We start from the raw sequence: 26,408 nt of genomic DNA on the forward strand, positions 1-26,408 counted from the left end.
CCATTAACCATTAACTTTGCAAAAATCAACTTAAGAAGCATTGAGGTTTTTTAAGGCGACTTGGGATTATGTTTTTTGGGGGAAGAATAAGTTACTTGACATCATTATTATTATTATTATTCATCAAATCAATATTTTGATTAAAATAAAAAATTATTATTTTTAATCAATCCTTCTAATAGTGATTTGATCTCTTCTGTGACTTAAAGTTTTGGAAAGATTTGTCTAGGATAGAATGAATGAGTGAAAGAAAAACATTTATTATCATTCACTGTCTCAGGTGCTATTCTAGGTATACCATTTCTCCATGACATCATGCTGCTAATGATTTAAATTTTAAAAATTCAATTTCATTAATCTAGTCAGAGGTGTTCACACTGGGATATACCGCTAAATACTCACACACATGTGCAGAGACAACGGGCTATCAGAAATATTAGTGCACTAACTGGAACAGGCACTGGAAAAGACAAGGCTTCTGCACAAGATGGAATATTGCTAATGGAGCCCTGGATCCATGGTCCAAATGAGGAACAGTTAGAATTCATGTATAATGGAACAGTCTCCCTGCTCACAGTGGAATCAGAGAAGAGAATTTAATCTTTGATCTTTGCAGAAATCCCTAATGAGTTTCCATTTATGAAGTACTGGATTCTCAGAGTGCCTGCCTAGTTTTCACTTGGATTAGGAGCATATTTATAGAATGCAATGTAAAGTATTTGAATCACCACTAGCAGATTTGTAGAGAGAACCATTTTCTCAAAACAAAGAGGTCCAATGATACAGATGGGGTTCTCAATGAAGGGATAAAAGTACCTGCAAAAAGATGGCTATTTGGTAGGCGGCATCATATAAGACAAATTGAAGAAATGGAGAAAGGAGAGGAATGAAGGACAATGAGAGAAAGATGATGGAAGGATTGAAAAAAGAGAGATACAAGGAATGAAAATAAGAGAAAGAAGCAAAGGAAAGATGGATAAAAAGAAGAGATGGAAAGAAGAGACAGGAAGATGTAGAAAGGAGAGGGAAAAGCAAAAGAAGATTAAAGGGAAAACAGGAAAAGGAAGGTAAAAAGGAAGAAAAGTAAAAGAAGAGCTATCATAGGAGTTAGAAACAACTGCAGAGACGATGCAGCCCAACTATTGATCGAGTAAACAAATTTGTATTAACAAATAAGAAGAGAATAAGAAAGGGAGGAAATTAGGGGAGGAGTGTAAAGGAATGAAAAATTGTTTGTTAAGTTCATTCCATGTGCCAAGAATGGTGATAAGAGTTGGGAAAAAAGGCAAGACCTTACCCAACCTCAAGGAGCCTACATTCTAATAGAAAGAGAAGATACATAAAGGGAAGTTAGGAATGGGAAATGGAGGGCCCTCAAAGAGGCAAGATTTTCATAGTGATGGGAAGAGACATGTTAGTTAATTAATGGGAACAATATGGTGCAAAGTTAACCATAAATGCTCAGAATTCCAGAGAAGAAAGTCTGAGTTCAAGTGGGAGCAGGAAAAAGATGAGCAGAAAGTCGCCTGGCTCTAAGGTCAACCTCATCTCCACCATATCATCCATCCAAGTTCTCTAAGATGAACAATAGTGACTTAATTGTACCTAATCAAATGCTTGAAAATTATTTTGCAAAAGCAGGATCACAGAAGCAGTGCCACATAACAGAAAGAGATCATTGGCTCTTGAATCAGCAGGACTGGGTAAAAATCTTACCTATTACATCTTAGTACCTGGGTAACCTTGGCCAGTTCATTCAAACTACCTGGGCCTCAGTCAACATACCTGTAAAACAACAGGACTGGAACAAAAAGACCTGCAAGATCACTCCTTGATGAAGAACTGTGATCTTACACATTACAGAATTTCAAAACCTAGAAGGGACCTTGGTGGCCATTCTCTGCTGAAGAATACCCTCAGCAATATCTCAGCTGATAAAAGGATATGGATATGCAGTTTTCAGATTAAAAAAAAAAAAAAGCAAAGCTATCTGAAGTCACATTAAAAAAAATACTCTTAATCACTATTGATTAGAAAAATGCAAATTTAAAAAAATTCTGAAAAACTACCTCTCATCAATCAGATTGACTAATATGACAAAAAGAGAAAATTGTAAATATTGGAGGGAATATGAGAAAACTGGGACACTAATGCACTGCTGGTAGAGTTGTGAACCGAACCAACCATCCTGCAGAGAAATTTGGAACTATGTCCTAAAGGCAAACAATACATTGCTTTTGATCCAGCAATGTCACTACTAGCCTTGTATCCAAAAGACATTTTTAAAAAGGGGGTGGGGCGAGTGGGAAGGGACATACTTGTACCATATTAACAGAACTTTTTTTTTTTTTTTTTGTGGTAGCTAATAATTAGAAATTGAGAGGATCACATCAACTAGGAAGACAATCACAAAAAAAAAAAAAAGATTAAAGTGATTAATGAATAAAGGACAAGTATTTAGATCAAGAAGACTTGGCTCCAAATCCTATCTCTGACACACACTGACTTTCTGGACTTTGGCAAATGACTTAAGTGCTCAAAGTGCCAAACAACCCTCTGAGAAGCTGTTACAGCTTACTTTTAAGACTATGACGATTCCAATAACTGAAAAATTCTTATTTTCAATTAACAGGTAATTCATCAGGCTGAAATTTCCTCTAAGTAGAAACACCTTTTCTTTCTGTTAAATAAAAAAAAGGGGGGGGGAGCTATTACTCTTAAGGGACATTTTAACGAAAAACGTAGGATTACTGGAAGGGTCTCTGCGGACTAGAGAGATCAGCCATGTACTCTGAAGGCTCTCTCCCCCAAAGCTGAATCCATCCAATCGGTGAATTGTGGAGCAAAACTCCTGAGACCAGCAACACATCTTATCTGTTGAAGCTCCAATATATCCATCCAACTTAAGAGGGCTAACGAGGAAGAGCTACTTTTAAGCGCTCAGTCATTAAGCTGTGGACCTGACAAGCAGTGAAATACAGCTGGTTCCACAGAGATTAAGAAATGCAAGAATCAAATGGACACTCCATAGGAAGTCATTCAGAAGATATGAAAAATTAATAACCAAAGGAAAAAACTTGGAATCCCAGGACAGAACCTCTCTATTGTTATTACTGGAGGGACGAGGGTGTGTGAAAGCCCTAATAGCCTTGAGGCTTTACACTTAGCCATAGAGTCCAGCTCTAATTGCTGCTTACTGAAAGGCCTTTCTTATCTGTACTGACAGACACACCTGAGGCAAAGAGTACCTGTAACACTCCTTTCCCAGCAGCCTTCCAACATTGGCAAAACCACTACCTCCGTGCCATAGACTCTCACCTTAAACCAGGCTCCCAATATAACTTCTCTGAGTTGCCTCAGAGCCCACTTAACAACCCCTCCCTTGCCCTGATCTTTTCAGATTTCTTTTATGTACTGTCTTTTCCCTTTGGAATGCAAGTACTTTAAGGGAGGGACTAGCTTTTCTTTTTTCCTTGTTTGTGTTTTTAGAGGTTAGTACAATCCCTGGCACTAAGTAAACACTAAATAAATCTTGTGTCTCTTTTGTCTGTCTTTCAATCTATCTGCTATCTATCTATCCATTTATCTAACATCTATCTGCTACCTATTCATCTACTTATTTATCTAATTATCCATCCATCCATCTGCCAATTTGCTATCTGTCCATCTAATTATCCATCTATCTATTCATCCAGCTATCTATCTGCAATCTATTTATCAATCTATTCAACCAACCGGCTATCTATTGATCTATTTATCTATCTATTCATTCATCTATAATCAAAATTTCTTTCTCTCTCTCCCCCCATTTAAGAAAACTAGTGTTAACTGGAAATTGCAGACATAAACTTACACTTGATATAAAGAAAAACTTCCCAATAATTAGAGCTAAAGGCAATTACAATGCACTATTCTGAAAGTATGTAAGTTCCCCATATTTGGAAATCTTCAAATGAGGCTGAATTTCTGGTTACTGGAAAATAATCACAAGATCTGGATTTAGAGTTGGGTTAAAATCTCAGTCCTGCTGCTGAGAAAATTGGAGAAGAGTTTGGGAAGGAAAAAAAAAAAAAAAACCAACCAACCTGATTGAGTGGAGGACCTTGCAGATCACTTCAGCAAGTTCCAAATAAAAATCTTTGTGCAAAGGGATGCATAGGGAATCAGAATAGTATGATCACAAACCATCTTCCAATAAATAAGAGGTTAAAAAAATGATATCACACTCAAAAAAGAGTCAGTAAGTTATGCTTTCCCTTTGAATGAGAAGTATATTTCGAAACCCAAAATAGATCAAAGAAAAAGGAAAGGGACCAATATTTATAAAAATGATAGTACCTCTTGTTTTACAATCAAAGAACAGAAAATAAATGGGGTGTCCACCAATGAATCTCTGAACATATTATAGGGAGTGGGTATGGTGTTTGTGTATGTGTGTGTGTATGAAATGGAAGCAATGAGATTACGATCATTCTTGTACAGTTTTTCTGTATATTCTGGTCACTCTTCTAATTCTGTTAAGTCCCTATCTTTTTTTTTTTTTTTTACCATGCTCATTTTTGCACAAAACTTTTCCTCACTATCTAATTTTCTTGAATTGTCTTTTCCCATTCTAGTGTTTTCTATTTCTTTGCATTGTTCATTTAAGAAAACTTTCTCTCTCTCTACTATTCTTTGAATTCTTTATTTAGTTGGGAATAGCTTTGTCTTTCTCTTTTGCCTTTCTTTCTTTCCTCAACTATTTGTAAAGCCTAATGAGAGAGACATTTTACTTTCTTGCTTCTTTTCTTTTGGAATGATTTTTGTTGCTGCTTTCCATACAATACTGAGAACCTCTGTCCACAGCTCTTCAGGCGTTCTCTTTACCAAATCTAATCCTTTAAATCTATCCATCATCTTCATATTTATAAAGAATATTATTTAGATAAAATCTATATGGTCTGATCATTGTTCCTCCAGTCTTCAAATTAATATTGGAATTCTTGTTTTGCCTGACTGTACAGAGCTTCTCCACGTATGGCAGCAAAATATGTATTCAATCTGATGCAATTACACAAATGGCCATTGACTGCTTGATGACACTTGAAACTTCTCACAAAGGTAATACATCTATAAGCTTTGATTAAATATTTCTGAGTTCTATTTTGTATAATTTATAAATACATAAATCTTTTCTCTCCAAGTAACTGTATAGTACTTGAGGGAATGGATTAAAGCTACAATGAACAAATGCATATATATAGATGGAAGAGAGAGACAGAGAGACAGAACAAAGGATGCTACAGATTAGGAGCAAGAATATTTTCTTCCTGCAAGCCAATTACTGTGTTTCCTGATGGACACACAAACACCAGTTAGCAAATTGGTTCATAGACTGTACGTTTCAATGGGAAGTTAGCCCATAAAAGGGAATTCAAAAGAATAATTAGTCAAAATAAAGCATTACAACATAGCCCACTTCTTCCTCTAAGTGCCTCATATTGGTCACTACCACTAGATGCTTAATGTAAGCAGGGTTTTATCAATGGCACATCAACAATAAATATCATTCCTTGCCCCACCCCCTCTAAAATGAATGTTATTTATAAAGTCAATTTAATCTTGTTTTGTGTTCCAGGTACAATAACTATTAATATGATTGTGGCAAGGCTGATGTCTTATTTGTCCTTCCCTGTCTCAGGAGACTCTTTGTCTTTTTTAGTAGATCAAGAGTAAGAGGAGGAAAGAAGGAAGAATGGCATTTCAATAAGAAAGGAAATGAACAATCACCTTTTCTTTTCTATCTTCTTTTTCTCGATCCTGGTTTTTGGGAGGATGGCTGGTCTTGGAAGTCACAGGTGGGATTACCTGCTCCCCACACCCCCCAAAAAAGAAAAGAAAAGTCTTAAACTTCACAACAAATATCCAATATTGCTCTAGGAGATTTATGAGTAATTCTTCTATGAAATTTATGGGAAATGGTCTCTAATGCATAAGTGAAGTAACTCAATGGATTCACTTAAAAACCTAACATCCAAGAAGGATGATGGCTGAGGATAAATAGAGCTCAGGAAATGCTACAACTTATTATGGACTATAACAATATTGAGATTGCTTAGATCATTCAGAGTACTATATTTCACAGAAAGGCAAATTAGGGTGCAACTCTGGAGCTAAAGTGTGGTTGGAAAGAGAGAGCAAAAGGAAACACAGGAGGTCATGGACGCTGTTTAGGATTGGCCCCAAATCTTATTTTGTAATAAATAACTCCCAGGAGTAGTAGTCAGGTCAGAAATCAATTGCTAAGAAGGTAAGATAATGGCATTTAATTTGATAGAACATTGTTAAAACATTTCTAAGAAAGACAGTATTATATATATATTTATATATAAGAAAGACAGTATATGAACCTGAACCACAGAGAGCAGCACTAACTAGGAGTTAAAAGCATGAGATTTAAAGGAAGGAAAGACCCACAGAGGTCAGCAGGAAGAGATCTCTGAGGAATATTGTATTAGAATTCCTTTGATTGCAACCCTACTTACAGGCATGCTTCCCCAATATCCAAGATGGACCTTACCCTTTTGAAAGAGTTTTATTTATGTATAATTTTAAAAAAAATTTCTGCATATTAGTTCAATTTCAACACTATAGTCATTAAAAACACTTTACTATTAAGGAGACAGTCTAAAGACTTACTTTTTTCAGACAAGATTAGCCACATTTAAAATTTAACGCATCTTATAAAGCATGAACACAGAAGTTGATGCAATTTAAACTTTAAATTGATATTTAAAAATACTTGCAGTTCTTAAGATATGATTTTTTTTTGGGGGGGGGAAGCTTTAGCTCCTAGAAAACCCCCTACTTTAGACTTATCCTCTATCCATGTTTCTGCTACTTCCAGGCAGGGCTCCTAGTTTTGCCTTGTGGGTCTGAAAAGAACAAGCTAAACTCTTCTCAGGTTAATATTCATAAATGGAACTAGGACAAATCATGGTGATACTTCAACCTTGCCAATTCTTTCTTTCTGTTCCTCAATTTCCATGTTTATAAACAGACCTTAAAGTATTTATTTTCTTACCTCATAAGAGATTTAATAAAAAGAAAAAGGGTGAAGGTAACTCAGAGGACTAACTTCTAGGGGCCTTGATATAAGTGGAGGAGATCAGCAGAAGAGGCTGAAAGTATTTTGAGTACTTGAAGATGTCATGGGAAAACAGGTTACTTAGGCCTAGCGGGAAGAAGTAGGCACAGTGGATGGTACTTGGAAAAGGGGAAAATCAAGTCTAGATATAAAGAAAGACTTTCTAAAAAGAAGAGATATCCTAAATTTAAATGGGTTAGATGGGGCAAAAATTGACATCGCTCATGGGCAGAAAGGAAGGAAGGAAATAAGCATTTGTAAGTCCTGTCAAGTGTCAGAAGCTATGCTAAGCCATAGAGTGAGGGATGGTCTTGGATTCATGTGAGTGGAAACACAGATCTTAGGCCCTTTTTAATTCTAAGATTCTGTAATTCTCATCCCAGGGCATCATTCTGATAATGAAGCTACATTATCACAGTAGCAGATTGGAGGAGAGGGGCTTCAAAGACCATCTACTATCACTCAATCAGTATTCAGAAGAATAAACTGAGTCCTAGTAAGGGGCCTAAAGACACAAGGCAAGGAAGGGGCAAAGGCTGATTGTCCAATCAAAGCTGTAGAAACACAAGATACCTCAAAGATCATCTAGTTGGACACTCTCTTTTTACAGAGGAGGAAACAGATCCAGACAGATTTACTGCTTGTCCCACATGGGAGCACGTAAGATGGGAGGCAAGGTCCTTAGCCCAGTTCTTTTCACTTTTCACTACAATGCATGGGAAAGTTACAGACTTTGAAAATCACCAATCATAATTCCTCAGAAGCTGGCAGGAATCAAGCAGTTTCATACCTCAGTTACATAATAAGTGATATTTAAGTTCGGGAGACAGCCTTGTTTCAATAAATATTGTTTTGGAACCCCTCAGTGACAAGGACGGCACTAAACCTCTAGGTCAAAGATAGAATAGAGCTAATGATCACTTTGCTTGTTCTTTTTGGCCCCAGAAGGCAGAATTAGGAGCAATACCTGAAGTAGCAGAGACATAGATCTAGGATGAGTCTAAAGCAAGGGACTTTCTAGGAATTAAGTGATAGCAAGGGAAATTAAGGAGCAGAATTGAAATAGAAAAGTTAGCAGGGATAAGAAATAAAAGATATATGTAAGGATCAGCAAGAAGATTTATCAGGAAAAAAATACATTAGTAATCAATGATCTTAAATAAAGTTAAATATAAAAGATTCAATCAAGAAAGATATCTATGTTATATGTCAATCATGTTAATGTAGTTTTAGATGCATGTTTATATATGGTTAAATGTGTATGTGTGTATATATATTTATATACATATATATGTATACACACATATGTCTAAGTATATTTGGAAATGTACGTATGGAGGAATATGGATGTATACATGTAGATACTTGTATATGTGTGGCTGCGTGAAGAGAGAGCTGACCCCCAGTAAGGGGAGGAATTCCCAACATGGTGTAGACGGGTTTCAGGTCCCCGAAGCTCACCCTGGGTGTGGAGGATAAGCTCTGCACAACAAAAACAACGGGGTTTCCCGCACTCTTGATGGCTTCCACAGCTTCCTGGTGGGTTGCGTTTTGCAAATCAACACCTGACACCTGAAAAACACAAACAACTGACCACATTTCCATAGACAGTTGGGTGGATTTCATAGATGAACACAAGTTTTTGTGCATGTCCAAGGCAGGAGGGCGGGGGCAAGTACCGCCCGCAGCCAATAAAAATATATTTTGCCAAATTGAACAATGGCACAAAATCATATAAATATTTTAAAACACTGATAATCAGATATGGCGTAGGCAAAGAACATGGCAGTTGCTTAATGAGAATTCGAGAATGTAGGGGAGTATTCCAGGTGGACAGCCTTTAGTTAGGTCGTCATCATAAGCACGCTCAGCTGAAACCGGACAACAAAAGTTAGCCCTAGACTTCAAAAATGTCCCATGGGACATACCACAAATAAACAGGCTTATTGGACGGGACCTGTGGCTTCCCTGAGACAGGGAAACCCCTTTGCCAAGACAGCCTGGCACTCTGCCTACCATGGATAGTCTTTCTCTCATTCTGTATCTTGTTACACATTTTTAAAAAGATATTCAATAGATATTGACTATTGCATCAACATATCCATAGGATATTGAAAATAGATTGAATATGTTGAAGAGCTATGAAAAAGAATTTGATATATAATGAATATATTCAATATATCAGTATATTCTACACAGAGATATGTTGTTGTTCAATTATTTTTAATGTATCTGACTCTGTGACTCCATTTGGGTTTTCTTGGCAGAGGTACTGGAGTGGTTGGCCATTTCCTTCTCTAGCTCATTTTACAGATGAGGAAACTGAGGCAAACAAGGTGAATTGATTAGTCCAGGGTTATATAGCTAGTAAGTAGCTAAGGACAGAATCTAACTTGGGAAGATGAAAATTTCTAACTCTAGGTCCAGCATTCTACATTATTCTATAGATATAGCAGCCTGATTGCCCAAGATCTATCAAAAATATATTCGTTATATGCATAGTTAATTTAAAAATTCATATAAAGACAAGTCCCTGGATTTAGAGGGGACCTTAGATATAACATATAAAATTAATTTCAACCGGACTCCAAGTTAGTTGTAGGAATACATGACTGGATTTTGAGTCAGAAAAGACTGTACCTGCCACAGAATGGGTATGTCAAAAATGACTCACTTCATTCATTAAGTATTCACTAATCTCCTTCTCTATAAGCACTTCTTCTATTAACAGATGAGGAGACCAAGGCTCAAAGAGACATGGTCATTGTCCCAGAGCCACTGAGGGAGTGAATGGAAGAGAAGAGTCCATTGTAATAGAAATGTGTCTGCAAAACAGCCGGGGCTAGAGAGGCTCTAGAGTCCTTTCCCAGGCCTTGTGAAATTGTCCCATTCTGATCCAGGGAGCCCAAGAGGGATGGAAAGAAGTCATATCAATGTCAGTCTTGGTGCCCATAAAAAGACACTGCGCCTCTGGGCAAATGAGGAAAAAGGTTCTTTGTGCCCACAGAGGGGCAACAAAGGACTTCCAAGAAGGCAGAGGTCTGAGACGGGACCACCTGAGAAAGCCAGCATGAAGGACGTCTCCAGTGAGGGGCTGTGGGGTGTGATGTGCCCCTGAAATCCACATGGCCCCCCACCCAAGTCCGACATATGTGATGCTCATCAGAAAAGAATGATTCCCAGGGGCCGGCGCCTCAGTCCAGACAGGCACGGGGCTCTCGCTGGCAAGTCGGCTTCCAATTTAGAAATTTGTGAAAGACTGTGGGAGAAGCGTGATTCCCACCATCTGTCTCATTTTGGAAAAAAGTCCTTTGAAAATCTGTTTCTTTTTTTCCTTTTCTTTTCTTTGTGGTGACACACAGCAGCCTTCTCCAACTGCCGACGTGGTGACCAAAAAGGGTCTTTGGAAGGGAGCCTTCCCCCCCCCCCCAAAAAAAAAAAAAAAAACTGCTTATAACCCCCTACCCCAACCTTCCAGGGCAGTGAAGTCTGGATATTTCAGCTATTTTTACCTCCAGGATCTTGTCTCCAGTCTTCAGAGCCTTGGTTCTCCCAGCCGGGCTATCCTCGAGGACCTGCTTAATGAAGATGCCTTTCAGCTCTTCTCCATTCTTCAGCCGTTTGATCACCGTCTGCCCACCCACGATACTGATCCCAAGAGACTCATGGGCTTCTCGCACAATCTCCACGCTGCAAAAGGACAAACGAGCATTATTCTTTTCCCGGGTCCGGGAGAACCTCACAGAACTAGAGGGATGCTGAGGGATGCTGGGCAGCGTTGCGTGCTTGGAACAGGGAAGAATTACCTTTAGATCCTCCAACTCAGAGCCTTCGTGGAACTTAACACTCTAGCCATGGCGTAAAGATAAAATACCAGACAACAAAGAGATCAGCCTTTATAAAGAACCTCATGGGAGTTCTATGATTGACTCTTCACGGGATCCCTACGTCGTGGGAGCTAGTATTGCACACACCTCAGACAGAGGGGCTAAGCGACATACCCACGGAAGGCAGGACGGGAACTCAGATCTTTCTGTCTCCCTGCTTCTATCTAATACTCTCATTTCAACAGAGACATACCCCTCAGGATCAAGGAGGTGAAAAGTCCTAATGAGGAGCCCAGTTAATTTCCAGTGCTGGTCAGGCTACAAACAGAGCATTGGATTCAGTTCACATATGAGACCCAAGTCAGCCTTGAGTATGGGCGACCAACACAACTAAATGTTCCCACAGCAAATGAAGATACTGAAAGGATCTGGATTGGCTAACTTTGGGTAAGAGAAGACAAGGTTTAAGGAGATAATGAGAGCTATCTTGGGGTAAACTGAAGCTATTCCAATAGACTACATGCAAGGACAAGAAGGATGAAGATTATTGCATAGAAGGTTGACCAATAAATGTTCATTAACTACCTATTATAATCAAGAGAGTAGGTTTAGGGACCAAAAAACTGGTCATCAGAGTCTAGAGAGAACACTATGAAGCTCGTAATTGGTTAAAGAAAGCTACCAAGATGGCGACCTGCCCGAGTTTATGTCATGGGATTGGCTGAAGGGACCTGAGAAGTTTAGCCTCAAGAGGAGAAGATATGGAAAGGACAAATATGTAGAAAAGGGAGGGAACGTGTCTGTTTGATCCAAGAAAACAGAACTAAAAATTCAGGGGGTAAAAATGCAAAGAAGAAAATTAACAGCTTTCCCCCAAACCCAGAAATGCAAAGGCTTGCCTTGAGACTTGCTGTAGCAAATTAGAACTATATAATCTGTATTAGATTTCAAATACTGTATACAGGACAAAGAAAACTTTGAGTATAATCGTTAATGAGTTAAGTATGAGTTCTTGAGTGCAATGCTTTGTAAACCTAAAAGAATGATAACATGATTCTTATTTGTTTGTTTGTTTGTTTTTCTCATGGAGGACAGGGATAGGCTAGAAGAAATCAGAACAAGGGCAAACAAGAAGCTGAAGGGCCTTGAGGAAATCACCCAAGAAGCACTAATTAAAGAGTGTGTGCTGGATTACAAAGAACACACAATCTATAGGCCCAGAGAACATGGACAGCACATTTTGGTTTATGTTTACATGTAAAATAAAAGTGGGGGGAGGGGGGATTATAAGCATTTCATGTTTATTGCTACAAATATTAATGATTTTAATATTAATTATATATAAATATATATGTAGGTGATAATTAAATATTGATTTTTATGTTATTTAAAATGCTATGTAATGAACACTTACTAAGTGTCAGGTACTATGCTAAGTAAGAAACTGCCCTCAAGGAGCTTATAAACTAATGGTGAAAGACCATAAAAGGAAGCTGACAGTAGGGTAGACATTGAGGAAGGGGAAGATAGAGAGGAAGACATTCAGGCCAGCAACTACTGTAGTTGCTGAGAAATTGGGAAAAAAAACATTACTGGTCTCCTTATTAAATGGAGGTTAAAGGCAGAAGCTCCAAATGTAGGGCAAAGGGTCTTGGGGGCAATGGGAGACGGGGAATAGGAGCAACCTCAGGTTGGAAGAGGCAGAAGTGGGAAAGACTGGCATTCTAGGCCTGGCACACAGCCTGAGCAAAAGCATGGAAGGAAGAAATGGGTGGGAATTTCGCATGGGAAGGCTACCAGGGGAGCGACTTGGACTAGAGTGAAAGAAACATGAAAGGAGCAAAGTATAACAAGTCTGAGAAAGCAGACAGGTGTCAGGCTGTGATGGGCCAACAGGAGCTTGGATTAGACTATGGACTAACAGGGACTCAGTGCCCTCAGGTACAACAGAAGGAATTGTTCATGTTTAATAATTATGATTTGGGGGATCACCTGGATCTGAAATTTCCCTGGTGAAGAAGTTCCCTTCGCCAATGCCCACAGACATCTGTTCTGCAATTTGTGATTTTAAAGGCTAGTCTGGGGGACACGGAGACAGTAATTCCCTTGCCTGGAGTCACAAAGTCAATTATATGTGAATCTCTTTGGCTTTGAGGCTGATTCCATCTAGCCAGTCCTTCCTCTTTGTTTTACTGATGAAACTATGAGGACTGAAAGTAGATAAGGAAGCAACCTGAAGTCACAAAGCAATTGTGTGTTGGGGAACCCCTCCCCTTTGTCTCTGTCTCTCTCTGAATTTCTCTCTGTCTCAGTCTGTCTATATCTCTGTCTGTCTCTGTCTCTCTCTCTGTATGTATATTGTACTTAATGCCTTGTAGTAACACTATCTCAGCTCTGGCCATCTGTGGGGGGACAAGAAAGAACATGAGCACCTTTCAAAGCTCCTGCTAAAAACCACCTTTTCCCTGTATTCCCTGACCCCACCCCATCCTCTCTGCTCCTGGACGATTTGAGGGCAGAGCCATTAGCCCCAGGGCCTTCACTTCAGAGGGGGCTCAACCCAGTCTTTATTTCTCTATAGCTTTTGTCCATCTCTATTACACCTCAGGCCAAGAAACTTGTTTCCCAATGCAGACGTCAGACCTTTATCTCTTTTAACACTTCATCCCGTAGTCTTTCCATTGACACTATTTTTCCTCTTAAAAACTACATCTCCTCTTGCTAAAGCTAACATTTCTAGTACAATACCAAATAACAGGGGTGATAATAGGAATCCCTTTTTCACCCCTGATCATCCTGGGAATGCTTCTAGCTTATCCCCATTACATATAATGCTTGTTTTAGAAGGTTTATATAAGATGCTGCTTATCATTGTAAGGAAAGATCCACTTATTCCTATGCTCTCTAGTGTTTTTTATAGGAATGGGTGCTGTATTTTGTCAAAAGTTTTTTTCTGCATCTATGGAGATAATCATAAAGTTTCTGATTGTTTTTATTGATATGGTCAATTATGCTGATGGTTTTCCTGTTATGAACTAGTCCTGGATTTCTCTATAAATTCCATCTGGTCATCTTAGATTATTCTGGTCATAAAGAACTGTATACTCTTTGCTAATATTTGAATTAAAATGTTTGTATCAATATTCTTTAGAGAAATTCAACTGTAATTTTCTTTCTCTGTTTTGACTCTTCCTGGTTTAGGTATCAGCACCATATTTGTGTCATAAAAAGGAATTTGGCAGGACTCCGGCTATTTTTTTGTTCTTTAAATGTTCTCTAAGGGTTTGGCAGAATTGACTTGTAAATTCATTGTACATGTATGACTTCTATCAGATTGCTGGCTCTTTGGAGAAGAAGAGAAGAAGGGAAGAGTGGGAAAAAGAAAAATTTGGAACTCAAAATCTTACAAAAATCAATGTTGAAAATTATCTTTACATGTAGTTGGGGAAAAATAAAATGCTATTAAGTTGGGGGGCGAAAGCCAAATTTCAATGGCAGCCAAAGATTTTGGGTCACATGGAGAAATCTCTTGGGAGCATTGACTGTTCGATGAAGTTCCAGGTTATACCTTCTGACCACACCTGACCAGCCTTTGTAATCAGAGCCATGACATGCTGATGAAGTCATTTCTCAATGCTGAAGTCATCATGCTCAGGGTCAGACTGGAAAGAGAAGCATTAAGGGTTGGAGAAAGATTGATGGATTTATACTCAGAAAACCTGGAATCAAATCCAACTTGTGATATTTAATTCCTATATGATCTTGGGAAAGCTGCTTTATATTTTCCTCACCTATGAAAGGAGGTCTGACTTTATGGTCTCTGAGGGTCCATTAAGGTCACAATCCAGAATCTATGATGTTACCTGAGTAATCTTGGGCATATATGATCTCTCTGCCTTGATTGCTTCATCTATACACCAACAACAATTATAAGCATTTACAGAGTGCTTTAAAATTGGCAAAAGACTTTACAGAATTAGATCCACTCAAAATCCCCAAAAGATGGGTGCTGCTATTATTCTCATTTTATAGATGAGGAAACTGAGGCAAGTAGGGTTAAATGCCTTGGCCAGGGTCACCCAGCTACTAAGTATCTGAGGCAAGATTTGAACTCACGCCTGGATTGCTACCCATTGAGCCATGTCTAAAGTGAGGGAGTTCGATTCTAGCGTGTCTGCAACCCTGATGGCTCTTCATATACTCCCTCCCTGTCCATATCCTAATAATGTTAAATACAATTTCCTACAGCAATAATCTGTTACTGTGGGTGCTCCTGTGTCTGATGCAGATTGTAGCCTAAATATCCTAAATTGGTAAATGGCCTTGAGGAGTTGCTTTTGCCAAAAATAATAGTTTGTTGACTTGAAACCCAGTACATTTGTGTCCAAGGGGTGCGGAGCTTGCCAGTGTTTGCAACACTGGTCTTCAGCGCTTCAGAGTCCCTCATTAACCCACATTTAAAGCCTTTCTGAGTTGGTAGGACCCAGGAGAGCTCCCATGAGAAATAACCAAGAGCCAAAAACGAACTTAGACACCAGCTTGTCCAACACATCCATTTTACAGATTAGGGAAACAGGCATGCAGGAACATAAATCACAGAGATTCACATGATGGAGGTGGAATTTGAAACCAGACTTCCTGACTTCAAAGCCAGTATTGTGGAGCTGGTGGTTATTTTCTCTGCTGGCTCAAATTCATGCTTCATTGGTAAAGCCTTTAAGAAAACAAGGTCATCTTCTTAAGGAAGCATTGAAAGACCACATTTGGTGGAAGATGGGACCCTAGGCATTGGCTAAAATCACGAGCCAAACACAACCTGGCCGTGGCTTCCAACTTTGGTCTTCCTCCAATAGTCAGTTCAGGAGTCATCACTTCTGGGTCGTGGTCTCTGGTCCCATTCCCACCCCATCATTAGGGGTTTCCTGCACATGCTCTATATGGCTGTCTACTTGTCAAAGCCCCTTCCTTGCTCAAAGAATGGAGATTCTCGAAGATAACTATCATTTCACTGCTTTTTTGGCACTCTTGGGATCTGGCCATATACAGGAAACACTTTATAAATCACTAGGAATTGGAAAACTCTACCAGAAATGGTCAAGAGTTTGCATAAATTTTTCTCAACATTTCAAGTGAAAGGTCTACAATAAACTTATTGACACGATTTGGGAAGTAATGTCTCCTTTCCCAAACTCAATTACATTGTACATGTTTAATAATGAATAAATAATAAATATAAAATGAATAAATAAAATCAAACTGTTAAACTAGCAAAAGCCTTTAAAATGAATAAATCTGTGGACACATTACACCCTGGTCCATTGGAATGAAATCAAGAGACTAAAATTCTCTATTATTCCCAGGTTTCCAAGCTCTCAATGCCATAAATATATTTAAATAGACCTCAGAGTTACAAGATGGGATATAAGTTTCTTGAAGAGAAGCCTGTTTTTTACTCTAACCTTCTCAGATGCTAGTGCCTTCTCATTCAGGTTTTTTTTTTTTTTCCCATCTGCTTTGTTCATGTGTTCTTAATGTATGTGCAAGCATGGATATGTATTGTGTACACAATGGTCTTAATACATATGTGTGTATTTATACACATCTAATATGTACATGATATCTAGCACTACAGATGGTGAGCTCCTTGGGAGTGGAAATGATTTCATTTTTATCTTTGTATGTCTAGAACTCATCTTCCTGAACTGAAATCTGGCTTCAGACACTTAGGAGGCAGACAGACACTTGGACAAGTCACTTAACACTGTTGGTCTCAGTTTCCTCATTTGTAAAAGGAGCTGGAGAAGGAAATGGCATACTATTCCAGTATCTTTGCTAACAAAACCCAACTCGGATCAGGAAAGTCTGAACAACAAAAGTAACTAATGGGCACCAAGCATTAGGTTATGTCAAGAAAACGCAAAATGAGATCATGGGATCAAATGACTAAAAAGCATCAATAATCGTTAGAATCTGGCACAAAGCCTGATACAGAAAATGATCAGTGATTTCATTTGATTGAGGTGAGATGATTGCCTTGACCCATATGGGTCAACACTTTCTCTGTAACTCTCTTTTTTATTAATTTAAATTTTTACTTTCAGTGCCAAATTTTCTCCTACAATCTAATCTCTTCCTTATCCATTGAATATAACTTAGTCATAGAGAACACCATGGAACCCTGGGAGAAATGACTTGTCAAATCATCTTTTTGTGTCAGAGGTGAGAGTTGAATTCCGTATCTCCTGTCTGAGTGGAAACATATACTCCGAGCAACACTGTTCCTGGCACAGAGAAACTAATTAATAAACCCTTGTTGACGACTAATGCTTGTGGAATGGAATTTTTCATCCCAGCTTACATAAATATTATCATAACTCCTGAGCCTTAATAAAAATTAATAAGCTCACTAATATCAAGTAAATGAAAATGAAGTCTCTGGTCACCTTTAAGAAAAAATGAAATAATATAAATCAACATACATTCGAGGTGGACCCCAGTGACTGAAGTTTGGAGTCTCTTCTCCTTCACCTTCTTCTCTCTCTGGCAAATCACTGGGGAAAAAAAAGCCCAAAAATCTATAAGTTACACTGCTGAAAGAGAATTACCATCACAACATAAAACTTAACAATAAAATTTTATTACATTCCCACTGAATCCAAACAAAGCAAGAAATTACTGGGAGTACAGAAAGCAGGCTACATCAAATGGCCCACATCAAAAAGGGACTTATTTTTTCTTTGTCTTCTAGGAACAAACCATGAGGGATGATGCAGCATGGAGCTGAATCTAATAAAATGAAAGAGGGACAAATGGAAAATCTTGCATCTGGATACCAAAAAAATCAACTTCACAAGGTAGATGATAATTATTCAGAAAAGGATCTGAGGGTCTCAGTGGAATATGAGCTTAATGAGTCAATGACATGATGAGGGAGAAAAAATAAAAGGTTTATTTATTCTGAGGAACTATTAACATTATATTACTTTTGGACACCATGGTTTAGGAAGGATATTGATAAGCTAAAACACTGAGGGGTACAATGAGATGAGAGGAGGGCATGTATTCTATGACATATGAGGCTGAAGCAGCTGTGAACAACTTTAGCCTAAAGATGAGAAGAAGGAAGACAGATGCAGTTATTTTCAATTATTTGAAGAAATGATCAAATGAAAGAGAGATTACACTTGATTTTCTGAGCACTAAAAGGATGAACAAGAGCAACGGGGTAGAAAGTGGCGAGGAGCTCAATTTAAGCTCAAAACTCCATCAGAGTGGGAGCTGTCCAAAACCATCTCTGGAAATGGTGGGTTCTATCTCCTTGGAAGTTTTCAAGCAGAGGCTATGTCGCCACATCAGAGAGGTTGGGACTGGCCGGGCAGGAAGGTCCCTGCCAACCTTGAGACTCTGAGATGCTCTTTCCAAGCCAGAAGATGCCCCTGATCAATTTCATTCCATGCCCATTGTCTGATGCCACCTGATCCCCCAAATCCAAGAAGATTAAATGACACTGTTTTCCAAATCGAGATTAGAAGCTGAATTTATTAGCAGAGTAAAACAAATAGTGAGTGGATCACAAGTCAGGACACTGATGATCAGCCTTCCAGAGTGAATGCTACAGAATGAGCATGCTCAAGTTTAGTAACAAAGAAGAGGAAGGAGAAGGAAGCTCCCACTTTCCTCACAAAGGAGAGGGAGCCTGGAGGTAGAACACTTCCTGTCAAACTTGCCCAATATGTTGATTTGGCTGAACTGTTTTCCTCCCTTCTAAATTCTTTATTATAAAAGATGGTTCTCAGACAAGAGGCTAAGAAAGATGCACCAGGGAATGAAAGTGATTAAAAAAAAATTTATCCAGGAATTTTTTTTTTAAATTACAGATGTTCTTAGCAACATTACCCGACTTTCTTTTGTTTGAGAATATTTTAACACACTAACCTGCCTGAATGTGAGAAAGAAACCCCAAACTTTAACGGCTTAGTGGTAATCCTCCTGCTGGGATAGTTTCTCAAACTTCTCTGATCTACGTGAGTCTATTCTCACCGATTTCGGACACTCAGAACTATAAGGCTTAGAACTGGAAGGAATTTTAGAGATGGTCCAGAACACTGAGACCCAAAAAGACTATGACTTTCTGAAGACCATGGAGAAATGTTTACACAATCACTGAATTTCTGAGGTAGAGGTGACCCCCAGAATTTAGACCTAAAAAGGATCTTTATAAACATCACTTTAAGACTTCTTTTTTATATATTTCATATTATGTATCTTGTATATTAATTTCTCTGTAAGTGAACCCTAACAGGAGAAGTAATTTGCTCAGGATTCCACAGCCAGTAAGTCACAGGAGGGAAGGCCAACTCCCTCCTCTACCACGTACTTGTCTAAGATTGGTACCAAAAGACCAATGGGGAAATTCTGTTGTCCTACAGGGAGGGGAGAATGATGGCGACAAAATCCTTGAAATTCAGTTTGACTTAAATACTTTTATTGTTACAAGGTGTGGGTATGTGAGAGAGAGAGAAAGAGACAGAGACAAAAGGAAGAGGATGTTGGAATAAGGTATTGTAGGAGCATAAAAAATGGCCACCCTGTACCCCCTAAGGACAAGTACTTTGCAGTCCTTTGAAATCAACAGAAATTATTTTGGTTCAGTTGGGTTTTGAGGATGGTGTGAGGGAAAGAAGAGAAGAAAGGAGGGAAAAAAGGAAGGAAGGAGGGAGAAGAAGGAAGGAAGGACAAAGGGAAGGAAGGAGGGAGAGAGGGAAGGATGAAAGGAGGAACATTTAGGAGTTTTTTGCTGGCTTTAGAGCTAATATTTTCATCTATGGACACTGGGTATAAAACTTCAATCAGCACAGATAATGAAAATTATCACCCATCATTATGCTCATCTCACAGATGAATAAAAGGCAATGTAAATTGCCATTAGACAATCAGCACATAAATAATGAGGTCAATACTGGAACCCAGTCATCCTAACACTTGGCACTCATTACATAATATCTCCTGCCTCTATTTATGCAGTATTTTAGTACTCACAAAACAAAGTTGTTATAGTCTTTTTCCCGCCTCAGAACAACCCTGTGAAGTAGATGCTACAAGTATTATTATCCCACATTTTGTAGATGAGACAATTAAGTCTCAGAAAGGAAAGACGACTTGACTAAGTTCATGGAGCTAATGGTGCCGTATCATCTCACTGATTCCAATCCAGAGCTGGTTCCATTCGACCGTCGTGCCTTCTTAAGTCCAAGTTCAGCACAAGTGACAGATTTCCAATGTGGGTACCTGATTTCAAATCTGGCCCCCTTCCCATGATGCCATAGTGCCTCCTTTTCACTATATTCCATGAAGGGAATTAAACAAGTCTTATCCAATCACAATATCCAACTGAAAAAAAAAATTGCTACGCTCCACATGGAGCACTATTTAACAGGGTAGGAAGAGAGGAGGAGGAAAGCATTTATTAAACACCTACTATGTGCCAAGCTAATCCCTTTATAAATAGCTTATTCTGATGAACACTCTCTGTCAAAGGTGGAACCTTATAACAAGAATAAAAGTGGTTGTTACTCTTGACCCAGTATCAATGCCTGAGTTTTCCCCCTAAAAATATAAACCTTCCAATAAAAATATTATTGTTTGAATCTGACTAAAAATGATGAATGACCAAAATAATATTCCATTAAGAGTTTCATGTATGATGATGAATCACCCCCTTCCAAAGGGAAGGTGCATTTGGGATTTTAACCATTAAGGACTTGTCCACGATAAACAAATGGCTTGTAGGGTAATCACTCTCTGGTGTCACAGTGCTTAGGATTCCAGGACCTGGGAGGGACCTCCCCCACCCCATCAATATTCACTGTTTTCTTCAGTGTCACCAATAATTAAACTTTTGGGGTCAACCCCAGAGCACTCCGGCTGGAGATGACAGGTAGCTGTCTACGTTATTTATTCCCTTAAAAGCTTGGAAACCTGAGACAGACTCTAGGCTCACATAGACTATTGTTCTCATGGGAACCACACTTAACTCTGGCATCTTAGCAGGAAAATATGATCACAAACATTATTCCATTTAACTCAAAGATTCAGCATCTCAAGGATAAACAAACTTCATGGGAAAAGGCGCGCCAGACAGTCTCGTGGGATGAGGACGGCCATGGTCTTTATCTTCCTGGTACACGAGATATCAAGAGCAGATTTCCCCATCTGGAAAATGAGGGGGGTGGACGTGCAGATGTGTGAAACTGCTCTTGACCCTGATCCTGTGGAAACCATCTGGGCAGCCCACCTCGGCCGCCCAGGGGCTCGGCATTAAGGGCCAGCCTTTGGAAAGGACAGAGATAAACCTAATGGAGAACATTCCCAGAAGGGTTACCTGCATCAGTCAGTCAATTAACAACCAGGGGAAAGTGTTTTAAAACAGTGGAGAATCTGACACCTTGACAAACACAAAATTCAACCTCCTTTTGATAATATATTACAATTCAATGAATCAGATGCTAGTCAGCATTACAATGGGTCTGGTACTGTGCCAAGCACTGAGAATACAGAGAAAAAGCCAAGAGTTCTTGTCTTTAAAGAACTTACAGTCTAAAGGAGGGAATGTCAAGTATATAAACAGAGCAGATCTGCTGAACAATGAATCTGCTATTAAGCACCTACAGTATACCGGTTATAGTACTATTCGTGGGAGATTAATGGAAGGTAACTTTAAAAGAAAAGGTGTTTAGGAACAGCTAGATGGAGGTGAATGGAGGGGAAGGGAAAGCATTCAAAGGAAGGGGAGGAGAGAAAGGCCCGATAATGGGGCAGGGGTAGCATACCATGTTTCTGAGGCATATTTAGATGGTAGCACTCCAGTCTTGGAGAGCCCTCGCTTGTGAGGCAGCCGATAGACTGGCACGTCCTCCCCCTCGCTCCCTTGGACTACTGCAGGGAGATCAACCAGCATTTCGGGGCCTTCTGAAGCACTTGCCATCCTCAGGCCTGGGGGGCAAAAAAAGCAGTACAGTTAGCAACAGAAAAGCCAAGTCATCCGGGTCCATGCCATTTCCTAAGCTTTTCCTACTTCTAGCTAGACTGGGGGACAGAACAAAGAAAATTAGGTGGTTCCGGCCCTCAAGGAGTAGAACACCATGCTGACATGTAAATACTAACTAGATGCAACGTCAATAAATATATACACACTTAGGAAAAAGACTTTCCTTATTGTACGTGTTTAACATATATTGAATTACTTTCCATCTAGGGGATGGGGTGGGGGAAAGGGGGGGAAAATTTGGAACACAAGGTTTTTCAAGGGTGAATGTTGAAAATTAGCCATGCAAGTTTTGAAAAAGCTTTAATAATATGAAAAAATAAAATAAAAACAGTAAAAAAAATAAAAGTTAAAAACACTTTCCTTTTTTCATCTCTGAAATATAGCAAAATAGAAAGAGGGAAAGATTGAAAGTCAAGGAAACTGAGAACAATTCCTTCTGCTCCTTCCTTACTGGCTGTGTGACCTTAGGCTTAATGCCTCTGACTTTCTTTGATAAAACAGGAAAACTGGACTAGATACAGCCCTATACAAAATAAACCAACAGCAACACTAATGATGATAATGATACCGAGCATTATGTAGTACTTTGAAATCTGCCCAGCATTTTATAAGATAATTTGGTTGTCTTGGAAGACAAGGCAGGAGGAGGTAGAATGGGCAGAATCAGGAAAGGTTTCCTATATAGAACAGGTTTTAATGTGAGCCTTGAAGGAAGACAAAAATAATAAGAAACAGAGGTAAGGAGGAGGGCATTCCAGGCATGAGGGATAGCTAATGCAAAAGCATGGGGAGAGGAAATGGAGAGTTGTTTCTAAGGGACATTAAGAAGTAAAATAGCAAGTCTGACTGGGATGGGAAGAGAAATAATGTACCATAAGTATGGAAAAATAGGCAGGGGGCAGGTGAATGCCTTTAAAAGATAAGAGAAGATTTATATTTATTTACAGCACCAATAGGGAAATATTTATTTAGTTGTTTCTTGTTCTCTATGACCCCATTTCGGGTTTTCTTGGCAAAGATTCTAGAGTGGTTGGCCATTTCCTTCTTAATCATTTTACAGATGTGGAAACTGAGGTAAAGAGGGTAAAGTGACTTGCCCAGGATCACATGGCTAGGAAGTGTCTTTAGCCAGATCTGTACTCAGACAGATGAGTCTTCCTGTCTTATGGACGGCCACTCCATTCATTGGGTTACTTAGCAGCCAGTAAGGAGCCGTTAGAATTTATTGAGTAGGAGATCAAAATGGTTTTTTGGAAAAGTACTTTAGCGGCTCTGTCAAAGGGAGGTAAAAGTGGGAAGAGATTTGAGGCAGGAAGACCAATTAAAAGTTATTGCCACTACTCCAGGCAAGCAGGGATGAGAGCTTGAACAAAAGAGGAGCTTTATGAATGGAAGAGGGAAGGATGGAGAGAGAGGGGAAAGACACTATTATTTGGCAGCCTGTTTTGGAGCTGGGGGAAACGAGAGAATGAGCCATCATAGATGATGGGAGCTTGTGACCCCAAATAACTGCCAGGATGATGGGGTTCTGCACAGAAATACAAAGGGCAGAAGGGGAGAGGGTTTGGGGAAATTTTGTGAGTTCATATTTACACATGCTGAGTGAGATGCCCAGGGGAAATCTGGTTCAAAATGTCTGTCATGTTCCTAATGATGACAACACAGGAGAAAGATGGGGGGTGGAAGCCAGAACTGAACACCCCCTGCACAGAGATGATTGAGTCCATGTGAGCTGAGGTCACCAAACATATGGAGAGAACAGAAGAATTTTGGAGATTTTGGAGGCCATTCCCAGTTAGGAGATAGATACAGATGCATAACGAGGTGGTAATAGATTAAGAAGAAGTGGTCAGAGAGGGAGGAAGAAAATCAAGGGAATGCATTGTCCTGAAAACCAGAAAAAGGAAATTATAGGGAAAAGATGATCAGTGGTGTCCAGTGCTGTGGAAAAGACAAGAAAGACAATGGACAAATGGCTGTCCATCCACCAAACATGAAAACAAGATTAATCTCTTCTCTAGGACAAACTCCCTCAGCTAGTTGTCTTGTGAGAGCAGCTCAAAGCCTTTAACGAGACTCACAGGACAGAAAGACAAGCCCTTTCTGTTCTTGCTGCCTCTGTTCTCTTAAGCAAATAAATCACTTAACCTCACTGGGTCTCAGGGATCTTCCTGAGGCTAGGCTCTAGCCACTGGACCATCTGGATGGCTTACAGGTATTTTCAGCAGTCAAATCAACAGGACCCCGGGGGTCATGAAAAAGTAAAAAGTAGACAAGAAGCCCAGGAGTTGTGGAGTAAATGCTATGAGAAAGGAGCATAGCGACATCAAAAGAGGCGGGGAAGTTCAAAGAAAGGAGATTTTCAGGATGAAAAGCAGACTGATCCTCTGGGGTAAAGGAGAAAAGAAAGCCCTGAAATACAAATATTTTGTGAGGTGAGAATATAAAATTGGGAAAGGATAAAAGGCAAGAGAATTTTGAGCCTAGGAAAATTTGTGCTATATTACAAAGGAGGTTCCATAAACACTTGCAAATAAGTTGATAGAAAGAAAGAAATAAACTGAATCACAGCATGAAAAAGAAAGCAGGATTCTTCAAAGTCAGCCAGCTAACGGGGAACTCACAAGTCAGTCAGTTCTTCTGAATTTAAATCCAGAACTCCTTTCTCCAAGGCTGTCATTGGCTAGTCAAGAATATATATATTTTTTGGTTGTTTTTTGGTGAAGCAATTGGGGTTAATTGAGTTCTCTGGGGTCACACAGCTAATTAAGTATCAAGTATCTGAGGCTAGATTGGAACTCAGGTTCTCCTGACTCAGTGCTGATGCTCTATCCACTCTGTCATTAGCTGCCCCTCAAGAATCAAAAATTAAGCATTGACTTGTGTAAAAGACAAGAGGGCCAGGATATAATGCCAAATGCAGCAAGCACTCCCTGCCCTCAGGGAGCTTATCTTGTACTGGGGAAGATGAAAGGGATCCAATATCCTCACAGAAAAATAAACACAAACTTTTAAAATATAAATGTAGAGGGATGATTGGGGCAGGTCTTGCCTATAATCTTCACATTTATGTAACTGTGCAGGTGGTCTGTCATGAGATTGCTGATTTTTCACAATCTCATCTGGGGTTTTCTTGGCAACTTAATGAAGTAGTTTGCCATTTCTTTCTTCACCCAAGTCATTTTACAGATGAGGAAATTGAGGCAAATGGGATTAAATGACTTGCTTAAGATCATACAGCTAGTGTCTGAGGCTTTATTTGAATTCCTGAAGATGCTATAAAAATGTGCTGTTTTTCTGCCTCATACAACTAAGATGCAATTTTATGTACAAAACTCAGTTAAAAGGTTATTTGAGAATCATCCTTGACAGCATCCAGCGCTGATTCATTAGGCTTGGAGGGGACAGAGAAGGGGAGGAAGATGTTCCGAAAGCATCACATCTCAGGTGTTCTGCTTGTTAACCTGGACAACCATGAACAAGTCAATTTTCCTCTGAGCCTGAGAGGCTCTGTGAGAAAATTGACTTTGCAGACTTTCAAGTGTGTAATGAGCAAGAGGAATTCAGAGAAGTAAAGTAAGATGTATATGAACTAGTATCTAAAATTGGGAGAATAAACTACATGGTGGCAACAATAATGAAAATGAAAAGAACAACGAAAAACAAAAATGGAATGCTGGGCAATTACTACTCATGTTTACTCCAAGGTCATGTAACACTTCCCCAACATAAGGTAAGCTACCCAAAAAAGGGTCAGGTTTCAGTTTGTCATAACCCCAGTGCCAGGCACATAGTAGGCACTTTAAACATGAAGTGGAAACATCACAGTAGACTGTCAATTTCTGTGTCATAATAGAATCTCATAATGGCAAACAGTATTAAGATCACACCGGAGGCAGCAATCATTTCAGCTCCCTCATTCTCTTCCCAAAAAAAGGTTTTCAAAGAAAAGTTCTCTTTTGGATACAAGAACCAATCTTGAGTCTAAAAAGGACTACGGTGGATTGTATACATTAACAGCAAAGTAGAGTTCTTAATGTATCAAAAATTGGCCCTAACCTAGAGAGCTAGTGCAGCATTTCATAAATGTTTAAACTTTGCCTTTCCATATTCATATTTAACAGCTCCATTCCATGAGCTCACAGTGTGGTTTAATGGAAACAGGGTTTTTAATATAGATTAGCAGAGATTTATTTGTAATTCTCTGATTTTAGTCCATAGTACTGGCGTTAGCATTGTTCTCTATTTAAGAATAAAAAGCTTAACGAGGCAGAAAAACAACAATGCAAGATTGCTTCAAAGCAGAACCTCCACCCTCTAAAAGCAAGATGAAAATCATTTGTTTTATGAGCACCTAGACTAAGGTCTATCCAGATGAGGAATTTCCTGAATTCATGAAATCAAATCA

The 26,408-nt window shown here is 39.1% G+C and overlaps 1 protein-coding gene across 1 annotated transcript in view; it reads right to left on the minus strand.

Moving 5' to 3' along the window:
- Positions 1-26,408, minus strand: part of PATJ (PATJ crumbs cell polarity complex component) — a 325,629-nt gene that overhangs the window by 166,076 nt on the left and 133,145 nt on the right. Inside the window, exons 22-26 of the mRNA XM_051999546.1 lie at positions 21,783-21,945; positions 17,433-17,504; positions 10,639-10,816; positions 8,588-8,698; positions 5,770-5,847 (exon numbers count right to left, since the gene is read on the minus strand). Coding sequence (XP_051855506.1) covers positions 5,770-5,847; positions 8,588-8,698; positions 10,639-10,816; positions 17,433-17,504; positions 21,783-21,945 — 602 coding nt within the window. The remainder of the gene's footprint in view (positions 1-5,769; positions 5,848-8,587; positions 8,699-10,638; positions 10,817-17,432; positions 17,505-21,782; positions 21,946-26,408) is intronic.

The sequence above is a fragment of the Antechinus flavipes genome, chromosome 4, assembly GCF_016432865.1.
Source record: "Antechinus flavipes isolate AdamAnt ecotype Samford, QLD, Australia chromosome 4, AdamAnt_v2, whole genome shotgun sequence".
NCBI classification, from domain to species: domain Eukaryota; kingdom Metazoa; phylum Chordata; class Mammalia; order Dasyuromorphia; family Dasyuridae; genus Antechinus; species Antechinus flavipes.